The 12,500-nt window shown below is 48.7% G+C and overlaps 1 protein-coding gene across 1 annotated transcript in view; it reads left to right on the top strand.

Moving 5' to 3' along the window:
- LOC113014774 (glutamate receptor ionotropic, kainate 5-like) overlaps nucleotides 1-12,500 on the top strand; it is a 212,185-nt gene that overhangs the window by 163,744 nt on the left and 35,941 nt on the right. The window contains exons 9-11 of the mRNA XM_026156512.1: nucleotides 177-338; nucleotides 9,019-9,171; nucleotides 11,370-11,474. Of these exons, the coding sequence (XP_026012297.1) occupies nucleotides 177-338; nucleotides 9,019-9,171; nucleotides 11,370-11,474 (420 nt within the window). The remainder of the gene's footprint in view (nucleotides 1-176; nucleotides 339-9,018; nucleotides 9,172-11,369; nucleotides 11,475-12,500) is intronic.

Below are 12,500 nucleotides of genomic sequence, written 5' to 3'. Positions count from 1 at the left end.
GTGCAGCCGGCAAAGAAAACTCCAATCAAGCTGTTAAAGCTGTTTGTTTCTTTGTGCTTTGTTGTTCTCTTTCTCCCTCTGCATTTCAGATTCTCCACCCCTCCGTGGTATCTGCACGTCCCAGCGGCCGCTCGTGTCTTCTTCTGTTCACTCGCTCTTTCTGTCTCTGTCTTCAGGATTTCCCCCTCCTGCGACTTGACGATGTGGTGAACGATCAGTCAAACATCGTGGGCTTCTCCATGCTGAACATCAGCCATCCTTTCTACCTGGAGTTCATCAGGAGCCTCAACCTGTCCTGGAGGGAGGGCTGCGACGTCAGCCCGTACCCGGGACCCGCGGTGAGACGGGACAGAGTACGACCCCGAGAGCGTCTCACCTCACCTCATCTACTGCCACACTATCAGAACCGTTAGAAGATATCCTCAGTGCTTAAAAGACTTCTTGTCTTTATTCAGCTTAAAGGTTCAAATGCAAATGTAGCTTTTAGAGAAGAAGCAAAAGCAGAAAGTCAGAAATGAATCGATGAAAGGTGTGAGTAGGCTTAGTTTGCACAAAGAGAGGCCGACGAGCTGCTCACGGGTCCTCGAAACAGTGCCCATTATTCACACGCAGTGAGACTGGTGTCCTTTTGACACAGTTACTGAGCAGCGTGTCTCCGCCGTACACAGGCTAACCTTCAGCCTCCTGCACAAATGTGGGTCACTGTGTCACAAGCTGCTCTTTGGTTTTCCTGAGATATGTGATGTTCGCAAACGAAGTCAGCCAATCAGTGATCTATTTATCACCGTGAAGCGCGCCTCAACATCACAGAGGCGTTGGAAGCGTTGGCTGTAAGGTGTGCTGGAAGCACAGTGCTTCGGTCAGCCATGCTGTAATATTGCAGGATAGTAATACATGTGCTGGCCCTGAGAGGAGGAGCCTGAGCTGGTCCATGAGGTGGAGACATGCCCAGTATAGTTATAGTTAACTGTTCCACCCTGGAGACCTGGAGGAGCAGTCGATAAGAACCCCCGTCTTCCTCTACAGGAGCTGAGCTGTAGGCTGACTCACTACATGGTGTTCAGGTGGATCAGGTGGACCCCCACATTTGTGCAGAGGACAGTAGATCTCTGTGCTAACTACCAACCCGACACAGGAAAGAAAGAAGTCAGTAAAGAGTAAGATTGAAGAAACGCTTCCGTCTAATGACTTCTGCACAGTTGCTTGGATACCAAGCTTCTCTTGCACGTGGGGAAAAGGCCGGCACAAATCCTGATGTTTGTGAAATGTTAGCTTGCCCTTTGCTGTGCCACAGCCACACAATATTTCAGTGTCACTGCTCGACATAATGAAGCAGCTAAATTATGATCCTGGGATAATGAGAGGTGTTAATCAGCAGATCAAGGTGTGATATTTAGAGATGCTAAGGTAAGTAAGTCATCTACAGCAGGTTCAGCCCGGAGAGCGTCTTCATCTGTCGCTGTGTCTGCGTCTTTGCCCTGATCCATAATAAATAGACACATCAGGGCAAATCTGTCCCATCAGAGCGCTTTGTCTCATCTGCAGCTCTGAGATCAGCAGAGTGATAAGGCCAGCTTTAATAAAGATAACAGTTATGACAACAACGAGTTTGCCTCAGTCACTGCAAACAGCATCGTATCCCCGGGGTTATTGCTCATATCTATTCACTTAAAGTGCCGGATGGATTTCATGATGAACTTTGTGATTGGGAAGTTTATGGATGTTACTGAACAATTAGAAAAGAAGAAAAGTTCCCAACTGAAATGACACAAAGTGAGATTTAACACCTGAGGTTTGTTTTCAGGACGAAGACAAACGGAAGCCCAAAGCAAATCACTGTCACTATGCTATACTTAAGTAGTACTGTACTTACGATTCATTTCTTGATTCATGAAATGAACTAACAGTTAATTAGGACACAAAGCAACGCACCGAGCAGCTCAGCAACACCAACAGACCTGAGAGACCACAGAGTCATTTATTTCACAGAGGACCTCTGGAGGAGGCTGACAGGTCTGCAACCAGGAAACGCCTTCATGGATGGAAACACAGGATTTACAATAGGAAGGATGATCAGACTTAAAAGCATCTCAGACCCTACCTGCAGTAACCCCTCCTTACCTGCAGTAACACCTCCTTACCTGCAGTAACCCCTCCTTACCTGCAGTAACATCTCGTTACCTGCAGTAACCCTTCCTTACCTGCAGTAACCCATCCTTACCTGCAGTAACATCTCGTTGCCTGCAGTAACCCCTCCTTACCTGCAGTAACATCTCGTTACCTGCAGTAACCCTTCCTTACCTGCAGTAACCCCTCCTTACCTGCAGTAACACCTCCTTACCTGCAGTAACCCCTCCTTACCTGCAGTAACACCTCGTTACCTGCAGTAACCCCTCCTTACCTGCAGTAACACCTCCTTACCTGCAGTAACCCTTCCTTACCTGCAGTAACATCTCGTTGCCTGCAGTAACCCCTCCTTACCTGCAGTAACATCTCTTTACCTGCAGTAACATCTCGTTGCCTGCAGTAACATCTCCTTACCTGCAGTAACATCTCGTTGCCTGCAGTAACCCCTCCTTACCTGCAGTAACATCTCTTTACCTGCAGTAACATCTCTTTACCTGCAGTAACATCTCCTTACCTGCAGTAACATCTCGTTGCCTGCAGTAACCCCTCCTTACCTGCAGTAACATCTCGTTACCTGCAGTAACATCTCGTTACCTGCAGTAACATCTCGTTACCTGCAGTAACCCCTCCTTACCTGCAGTAACCCCTCCTTACCTGCAGTAACATCTCGTTGCCTGCAGTAACCCCTCCTGACCTGCAGTAACATCTCTTTACCTGCAGTAACATCTCGTTGCCTGCAGTAACATCTCCTTACCTGCAGTAACATCTCGTTGCCTGTAGTAACCCCTCCTTACCTGCAGTAACATCTCGTTGCCTGCAGTAACATCTCGTTGCCTGCAGTAACCCCTCCTTACCTGCAGTAACCCCTCCTTACCTGCAGTAACCCCTCCTTACCTGCAGTAACACCTCCTTACCTGTAGTAACCCCTCCTTACCTGCAGTAACACCTCCTTACCTGCAGTAACATCTCTTTACCTGCAGTAACATCTTGTTGCCTGCAGTAACATCTCCTTACCTGCAGTAACATCTCGTTGCCTGCAGTAACCCCTCCTTACCTGCAGTAACATCTCTTTACCTGCAGTAACATCTCGTTACCTGCAGTAACACCTCCTTACCTGCAGTAACCCCTCCTTACCTGCAGTAACCCCTCCTTACCTGCAGTAACACCTCCTTACCTGCAGTAACCCCTCCTTACCTGCAGTAACACCTCCTTACCTGCAGTAACCCTTCCTTACCTGCAGTAACATCTCGTTGCCTGCAGTAACCCCTCCTTACCTGCAGTAACATCTCGTTGCCTGCAGTAACACCTCCTTACCTGCAGTAACACCTCCTTACCTGTAGTAACATCTCGTTGCCTGCAGTAACACCTCCTTACCTGCAGTAACACCTCCTTACCTGCAGTAACATCTCGTTGCCTGCAGTAACCCCTCCTTACCTGCAGTAACACCTCCTTACCTGCAGTAACCCCTCCTTACCTGCAGTAACATCTCGTTGCCTGCAGTAACCCCTCCTTACCTGCAGTAACCCCTCCTTACCTGCAGTAACCCCTCCTTACCTGCAGTAACACCTCCTTACCTGTAGTAACCCCTCCTTACCTGCAGTAACACCTCCTTACCTGCAGTAACATCTCGTTACCTGCAGTAACCCCTCCTTACCTGCAGTAACACCTCCTTACCTGCAGTAACACCTCCTTACCTGTAGTAACCCCTCCTTACCTGCAGTAACATCTCGTTACCTGCAGTAACACCTGGTTACCTGCAGTAACATCTCGTTGCCTGCAGTAACCCCTCCTTACCTGCAGTAACCCCTCCTTACCTGCAGTAACCCCTCCTTACCTGCAGTAACACCTCCTTACCTGTAGTAACCCCTCCTTACCTGCAGTAACACCTCCTTACCTGCAGTAACATCTCTTTACCTGCAGTAACATCTTGTTGCCTGCAGTAACATCTCCTTACCTGCAGTAACATATCGTTGCCTGCAGTAACCCCTCCTTACCTGCAGTAACATCTCGTTGCCTGCAGTAACCCCTCCTTACCTGCAGTAACCCCTCCTTACCTGCAGTAACACCTCCTTACCTGCAGTAACCCCTCCTTACCTGCAGTAACATCTCTTTACCTGCAGTAACATCTCGTTACCTGCAGTAACCCCTCCTTACCTGCAGTAACATCTCGTTGCCTGCAGTAACCCCTCCTTACCTGCAGTAACATCTCTTTACCTGCAGTAACATCTCGTTGCCTGCAGTAACCCCTCCTTACCTGCAGTAACATCTCGTTACCTGCAGTAACCCCTCCTTACCTGCAGTAACCCCTCCTTACCTGCAGTAACCCCTCCTTACCTGCAGTAACACCTCCTTACCTGTAGTAACCCCTCCTTACCTGCAGTAACACCTCCTTACCTGCAGTAACATCTCGTTACCTGCAGTAACCCCTCCTTACCTGCAGTAACATCTCGTTACCTGCAGTAACCCCTCCTTACCTGCAGTAACACCTCCTTACCTGCAGTAACATCTCGTTACCTGCAGTAACCCCTCCTTACCTGCAGTAACCCCTCCTTACCTGCAGTAACCCCTCCTTACCTGCAGTACCACCTCCTTACCTGTAGTAACCCCTCCTTACCTGCAGTAACATCTCTTTACCTGCAGTAACATCTCGTTACCTGCAGTAACCCCTCCTTACCTGCAGTAACCCCTCCTTACCTGCAGTAACATCTCGTTGCTTGCAGTAACCCCTCCTGACCGGCAGTAACATCTCTTTACCTGCAGTAACATCTCGTTGCCTGCAGTAACATCTCCTTACCTGCAGTAACCCCTCCTTACCTGCAGTAACACCTCCTTACCTGCAGTAACCCCTCCTTACCTGCAGTAACACCTCCTTACCTGCAGTAACATCTCTTTACCTGCAGTAACATCTCTTTACCTGCAGTAACATCTCTTTACCTGCAGTAACACCTCCTTACCTGTAGTAACCCCTCCTTACCTGCAGTAACACCTCCTTACCTGTAGTAACCCCTCCTTACCTGCAGTAACACCTCCTTACCTGCAGTAACATCTCGTTACCTGCAGTAGCCCCTCCTTACCTGCAGTAACACCTCCTTACCTGCAGTAACCCCTCCTTACCTGCAGTAACATCTCTTTACCTGCAGTAACATCTCGTTACCTGCAGTAACCCTTCCTTACCTGCAGTAACCCCTCCTTACCTGCAGTAACCCCTCCTTACCTGCAGTAACATCTCGTTACCTGCAGTAACCCCTCCTTACCTGCAGTAACATCTCTTTACCTGCAGTAACATCTCGTTACCTGCAGTAACCCCTCGTTGCCTGCAGTAACCCCTCCTTACCTGCAGTAACATCTCGTTACCTGCAGTAACCCCTCCTTACCTGCAGTAACACCTCCTTACCTGCAGTAACCCCTCCTTACCTGCAGTAACATCTCTTTACCTGCAGTAACATCTCGTTACCTGCAGTAACCCCTCCTTACCTGCAGTAACCCCTCCTTACCTGCAGTAACCCCTCCTTACCTGCAGTAACATCTCGTTACCTGCAGTAACCCCTCCTTACCTGCAGTAACATCTCTTTACCTGCAGTAACACCTCGTTACCTGCAGTAACCCCTCGTTGCCTGCAGTAACCCCTCCTTACCTGCAGTAACATCTCTTTACCTGCAGTAACATCTCGTTGCCTGCAGTAACCCCTCCTTACCTGCAGTAACCCCTCCTTACCTGCAGTAACCCCTCCTTACCTGCAGTAACATCTCGTTACCTGCAGTAACCCCTCCTTACCTGCAGTAACCCCTCCTTACCTGCAGTAACCCCTCGTTGCCTGCAGTAACACCTCCTTACCTGCAGTAACCCCTCCTTACCTGCAGTAACATCTCGTTACCTGCAGTAACCCCTCCTTACCTGCAGTAACACCTCCTTACCTGCAGTAACCCCTCCTTACCTGCAGTAACATCTCCTTACCTGCAGTAACCCCTCCTTACCTGCAGTAACCCCTCCTTACCTGCAGTAACATCTCGTTACCTGCAGTAACCCCTCCTTACCTGCAGTAACATCTCGTTACCTGCAGTAACCCCTCCTTACCTGCAGTAACACCTCCTTACCTGCAGTAACATCTCGTTACCTGCAGTAACCCTTCCTTACCTGCAGTAACATCTCGTTGCCTGCAGTAACCCCTCCTTACCTGCAGTAACATCTCTTTACCTGCAGTAACATCTCGTTACCTGCAGTAACCCCTCCTTACCTGCAGTAACCCCTCCTTACCTGCAGTAACCCCTCCTTACCTGCAGTAACATCTCGTTACCTGCAGTAACCCCTCCTTACCTGCAGTAACATCTCTTTACCTGCAGTAACATCTCGTTACCTGCAGTAACCCCTCGTTGCCTGCAGTAACCCCTCCTTACCTGCAGTAACCCCTCCTTACCTGCAGTAACATCTCTTTACCTGCAGTAACATCTCGTTACCTGCAGTAACCCCTCCTTACCTGCAGTAACCCCTCCTTACCTGCAGTAACCCCTCCTTACCTGCAGTAACATCTCGTTACCTGCAGTAACCCCTCCTTACCTGCAGTAACCCCTCGTTGCCTGCAGTAACACCTCCTTACCTGCAGTAACCCCTCCTTACCTGCAGTAACATCTCGTTACCTGCAGTAACCCCTCCTTACCTGCAGTAACATCTCGTTACCTGCAGTAACCCCTCCTTACCTGCAGTAACACCTCCTTACCTGCAGTAACATCTCGTTACCTGCAGTAACCCTTCCTTACCTGCAGTAACATCTCGTTACCTGCAGTAACCCCTCCTTACCTGCAGTAACCCCTCCTTACCTTCAGTAACCCCTCGTTGCCTGCAGTAACACCTCCTTACCTGCAGTAACCCCTCCTTACCTGCAGTAACATCTCGTTACCTGCAGTAACCCCTCGTTGCCTGCAGTAACACCTCCTTACCTGCAGTAACATCTCGTTACCTGCAGTAACCCCTCCTTACCTGCAGTAACACCTCCTTACCTGCAGTAACATCTCGTTACCTGCAGTAACCCTTCCTTACCTGCAGTAACCCCTCCTTACCTGCAGTAACCCCTCGTTGCCTGCAGTAACACCTCCTTACCTGCAGTAACACCTCCTTACCTGCAGTAACATCTCGTTACCTGCAGTAACCCCTCGTTGCCTGCAGTAACACCTCCTTACCTGCAGTAACCCCTCCTTACCTGCAGTAACACCTCTTTACCTGCAGTAACCCTTCCTTACCTGCAGTAACATCTCGTTGCCTGCAGTAACCCCTCCTTACCTGCAGTAACACCTCCTTACCTGCAGTAACCCCTCCTTACCTGCAGTAACATCTCGTTACCTGCAGTAACCCTTCCTTACCTGCAGTAACACCTGGACTGAAAGCTGTCCTTCAGTCACATCTGGAATCTTTGAGGATAGAGCCAAAACTACAAATAATGAGTCCAAACACTTGTGTGAGAATCACTTGTGCCGGCATGTCGGTTACAGCCCGGTGTCTCCTCAGTAAAGTTATGGTCCATGTTGGAGGAGGCGGAGCAAACCTGGGACTGGGAGTTACCAGAACTCTTCACTCTTCCTGCCTCTGATTTCACTTCGTCTATCTGTCTCTCTTCAGTCTGTAATTAGTTATTGTCATCCAGCCCTGAAACTATCGACTCGGAGAGAACTCCAATCACACTCGGTCATACATCCGTCTTCTTTATCAGCCGCTGACAGACTGTGCCGCTCTGCCTCCGTACAATTTGTCTGATTCCCTCAGAGTGTCAGTTTGATTGACAACTGACCAAACAGACCAGAACGTCAGACTGTGATAGGATCACTGAGTCGATTGCTGAGCCCAGCGCTGAGAGCCGCTGATAGCAGGAGGGCTTTAATTTTCCTCTTCTTGCTATCAATACCCCGGCGTCTTCAGCTGTAGGAGCACCAACAAACACAGCTTTTTATTCTTGTTTCTGGGAGTTTTGGTCTTGTGCAGCTTTGTGGGCTGCAGTGGGGAATGTGGAGGAGAGCATGCTGAATGAACAGGACACATGCAGCAGATTGTTCTTGATGTTATTCTGATCTCAGCTTTTAAGCTCTTAACTTCACCCAGTACTCTTAATGGCTAATAGGAGTTCAATCACACTACAGCACTGTGCAAAAGTCTTAAGTCACCATTCATTTCTTTAGATTTTGCAGGAATCCTGGAGGTTCATTATAACATATGCAAACATACATGGAATAATAATAGGCAAGAACAGAGTTTAAATATTTGGTGTGAGCAGCTTCATCCTTCAGCTCAGTGTGAACTCTGAGGCTTCAGAGGCTTAACGGACAGAAACAAATGGTCAGGCACCAGGACTGGACCGACAGACGAACTTTGAAATACCGTCAGAAAGCTGAAGAACTGTTGCTCAAGAACATTTTGCTTTTTGGAAGCAAAATATGAGCAAGCAAGCTACCTGCTGAACGGCGTGATGTCAGAACTCTGTGACTCGTGTGCATCAGACAGATGCATTAAAACCAACAGAGTGCAGATGTACCGGCATCCTCCGTCATCACCCTTCATCATTTACATGAATACAGTTGCGTTATGGACAGTCCAGATCTGTGCATCACTCATAGGGTTCAGATGTGAAACACATTAGGAAGATGTTCTCGTAGAGGCCGAGCTGCAGAGATCATTCACGAGTGTCGGACTGAGAGCGACACATTTGTGTCCGGCTGGGAGAAGCAGCTGACACTGGTTAGTCTCTCAGAGTAAAACGGCGCTGATGGAAGTCATCGTATTTATTCCTCACAGAGACGGAAAAGTTCGAGCACACAGGCAGCTCCTCCACTGCGACATCAGAGCGCTCTGCTGTGTCAGTTATTGAACCCATTCATGCTTTAATGTTTTCACCCGTGTCTGTCTCAGCTGTCGTCAGCACTGATGTTCGACGCCGTTCACGTGGTGGTGAGCGCCGTGCGAGAGCTGAACCGCAGTCAGGAGATCGGCGTGAAGCCGCTGAGCTGCACCTCCCCGCTCATCTGGCAGCACGGCACCAGCCTCATGAACTACCTGCGCATGGTAAACACACACAGACACACCTCACGCATTATCAGAGGAGGCCCACAGACATCTCACAGAAAGGCATTATGGGTAATGTAGAGATGAAGGGCTCACAGTTTACTGTCGTCTCAGCAGCAGCGAGCGCAGCTCTTCTTCTTCTGCTTCCATTCACTGAACAGGCCAAAGGATGGAAGTGCTAACAGCAGTGTTTCCAGTTTAAAAAGCTCAGACACTGGAGGATGAGCCAGTACAGCAGCACGCTGGTTTCACCTCTGTGCTGGTGTAGGTTTGGTTCCCATGCAGCCGTGTGGTCTCTGACATTTCAGCTTTTTAAAAGCTTTGAAAGCTGTTTTTTCCAAATAGGCAGGGACTCAGTAGAAGGCGTGAACTTGGCCGTAGGTGGGTGTGGATGCTGCTGGTATGAAACACTTCATATTTCAGTGGAAACACTGGCAGGGATTTGAGCTCGCAGCAGGAGCGTTCAGCACTGCAGCATTTAGAGGACTTGTTGGTTTTAACACGGCGAGCTGCTGCAGAGCTGCACCCGTGGAAGGAGGCCTCCTCCCTCCTTCCTTCTTTCATTTTCATGTCCATTTGATTTATTCCTGTCTTCCTCTTCCCCCGTCTTTGTCTGTCTGCCACTTCTTGTTTTTTCCATCCTCTGAGGATGCCGCTCCCTCTCTCCATTTGTTTTGCTTGCTCTCCGAGCATCACTTCATCATCTCTGCACTGAGCCTGGCAGCAACCAGAGACCGCGTTCCCTCTCCCCGTCTCTCTCGCCACATTGTTTTTGGGATGTAATTCATCTTGAGTGGTGCGCACGCACACACACACAGACACACACAGATACACGCACACACCCGTTCATAGTGTATGTGCACTCGATTACACATAACTCACATAAACTAAGGAACAAAATGCACGCTTGGCTGCACATCTCTCACACTTATTTGCACATTCCTGCAAACACACACACACACACACACACCACACCACACACACACACACACACACACACACACACACACACCAGCAGCAGCAGCGTCACTGATCTGATGAACTGTCTGTCTCTCCTGTTGTCTCAGTTTCTATTTCCAGTGTGTGTGTGAGAGCATGTATTGATATCTGTGTGGGGACCTAAATCCCAGTTCCCATGAGCTTAAAGGTGTGTTTGAGACTCAAAGTGTCAGGGTTACATTTAGGTTATGGTGATGGTTAGGCTCGGGGTTCATTGATGGTTAAGGTTAGCAGCTTGGGAAAGCATTATGTCAATGAGATGGCCCACAAAGATATGAAAACGTGTGTGTGTCAGATTAAAGTGCAGCCTGTAATAAAGCTTCACATTGAGCTGCTGTAAACATCTTTCCCAGATTTTCTGCATCTTTAACGTGAACGCCAACGCAGTCTGTTGTTCCGTATAAAGATGCCGAGTGTCATCTAGCTGCTAACAAGTCTGTGCAGCTAATCCGGCTAACAGTTTACTGGAGAGAGAGTCCAGGGTGTGAAGCTCTCTCACCCTCAGGTTAGCACTGACAGGATGGTTTGCAGTCACTCCATGCAAAGACTGTATATAAAAGATGACTGTAGCCTTTGGGTCTGAATAGTAAAGCTGATGTGGAAGTGCCGCTTGAGCAGCAGGAGGCGACTCTGGCTGTACAAAGAAGTGTACGGCTCACTGATTTATGGCCTCCATAAGCGCCGTCCTAATGAGTCAACGAGCTCGTTTGCTAGTTTGAGGTCTTACTGAGTGCGGACATTAAGGTCCTCTTTCACTAAAACAGATGATAAAGCAGGTCATGCTTCAGGGTGGGGGGCGTGGTTAATTTTCCCACCAGGAGAAACCGCACTGATGAGCTGAACTCAGTAGTAATTTCATCTCTTTAAACTTAAATTAGCCGCCCTGCCTCAGGGCGTGTTACCTCATGATGACACATGACCACCTTAGGTGCCCGTCACAAAGATGGTGACATCAGCGAGTGATGTCACTGCAGCGTCATGCTGTTCTTTACATGTCGTTATCAATCAGGAAATAGATGTGCTTTTATTTTCCTTCTTATTCTTCACATTGAAGCTGAGTAGAATTAAAGTAGACTAACGTTTGTATTCCATCTACTGATATTATCTTATTATTACTTTAATATAGCACAACGTTCAGTTAGCTTTGCACCTAGCTAACCTGCTAACCTGCTCTTTGGTGTTTGCCCGTGTGTCATCAGGTGGAGTACGACGGTCTGACAGGTCACATCGAGTTCAACAGCAAAGGCCAGAGAACCAATTACACCCTGAAGATCCTGGAGAAACACCCTGCAGGCCATAAAGAGGTCAGAGGTCAAATAGGGTCAAGTGGGGAGCTGACAGGAAAGAGATTAGGTCATCATTCAGCCGCAGAGATGTAAATTTGTGCCTTTAGATCAGGCGGGTGGATGAGCGTGGATGTTCTACGCAGTGACCTTAAAAGTCGTGCAGGATGCGCCGTCTGCCCTGCAGTAAACCCTTCTCTCATTCGTCGATAAAATCAGTGCAAACCAATTTTTTCCTGAAGGCTCGGCGCACATATTTACGACCTCATACATATATTAAAAGGTTGCAGATCAATGGAGGTCAGCCCGGAGTCAGGTGGGCTCGTGTACCAGGGGTGAAGCTTCCCGTGAGAAGTAACGAGACAGTGCGTGATTTACGCTGCAGCTCAAACACAAGAGCGCGCTCGTGCTCCCCGGAGGATGAGCCGCTCCTTCGATAAGGTCGTTGCTTCAGGCTGCTCTGCTTCCTGCATCGAATCCAAATTGATTTTCATCCTGATAGATCTGCTGCTCTCGCTAACTCTGACCTCATTTACTCTGTGGCGTCTACTGAGGTCCAGATTCATGCATTCTAGTCAAACCCATTTAAGTTTGCTTCACATTTTCAGGAGCCGAATGGATTCACACAGTTACCTCAGCACTGTGCTGCTGTTATGGACATTATCCATGTTTCTAGTGTAATCATGAAACAATCAAGTTATTCTTTGACACAGTTTGGTCCATAATCAGCTGGACACACACACGTTTGTAGTTTTGTCTCTGCACTGCACCACACAGGACTGAAATCAAACAAAAGTGCAGACTTTCAGCTGTAATTCGAGAGTCTGTGTTTTTAGCTTTTCACTGTAACTTTAAGAATGCGGTCCAGGAGGCCACCAGGCAGCAGTGAGGTCCAAAGGAAGGAAAGCACGAGCAGCTCGAAACACGTGAAAGACACCTGAGGTGCACGAGAACCACTGAAACACTGAGAAGCTCTAACTATCAGCTGAGCCTCGGGTGTGTTTGTTTATGGAACCCAAGGAGCCAGAAATGGATGTCGATGTCAGA

Source organism: Astatotilapia calliptera, chromosome 22, assembly GCF_900246225.1.
Source record: "Astatotilapia calliptera chromosome 22, fAstCal1.2, whole genome shotgun sequence".
NCBI lineage: Eukaryota > Metazoa > Chordata > Actinopteri > Cichliformes > Cichlidae > Astatotilapia > Astatotilapia calliptera.
This window is presented reverse-complemented; position numbering and strand designations above follow the sequence as displayed.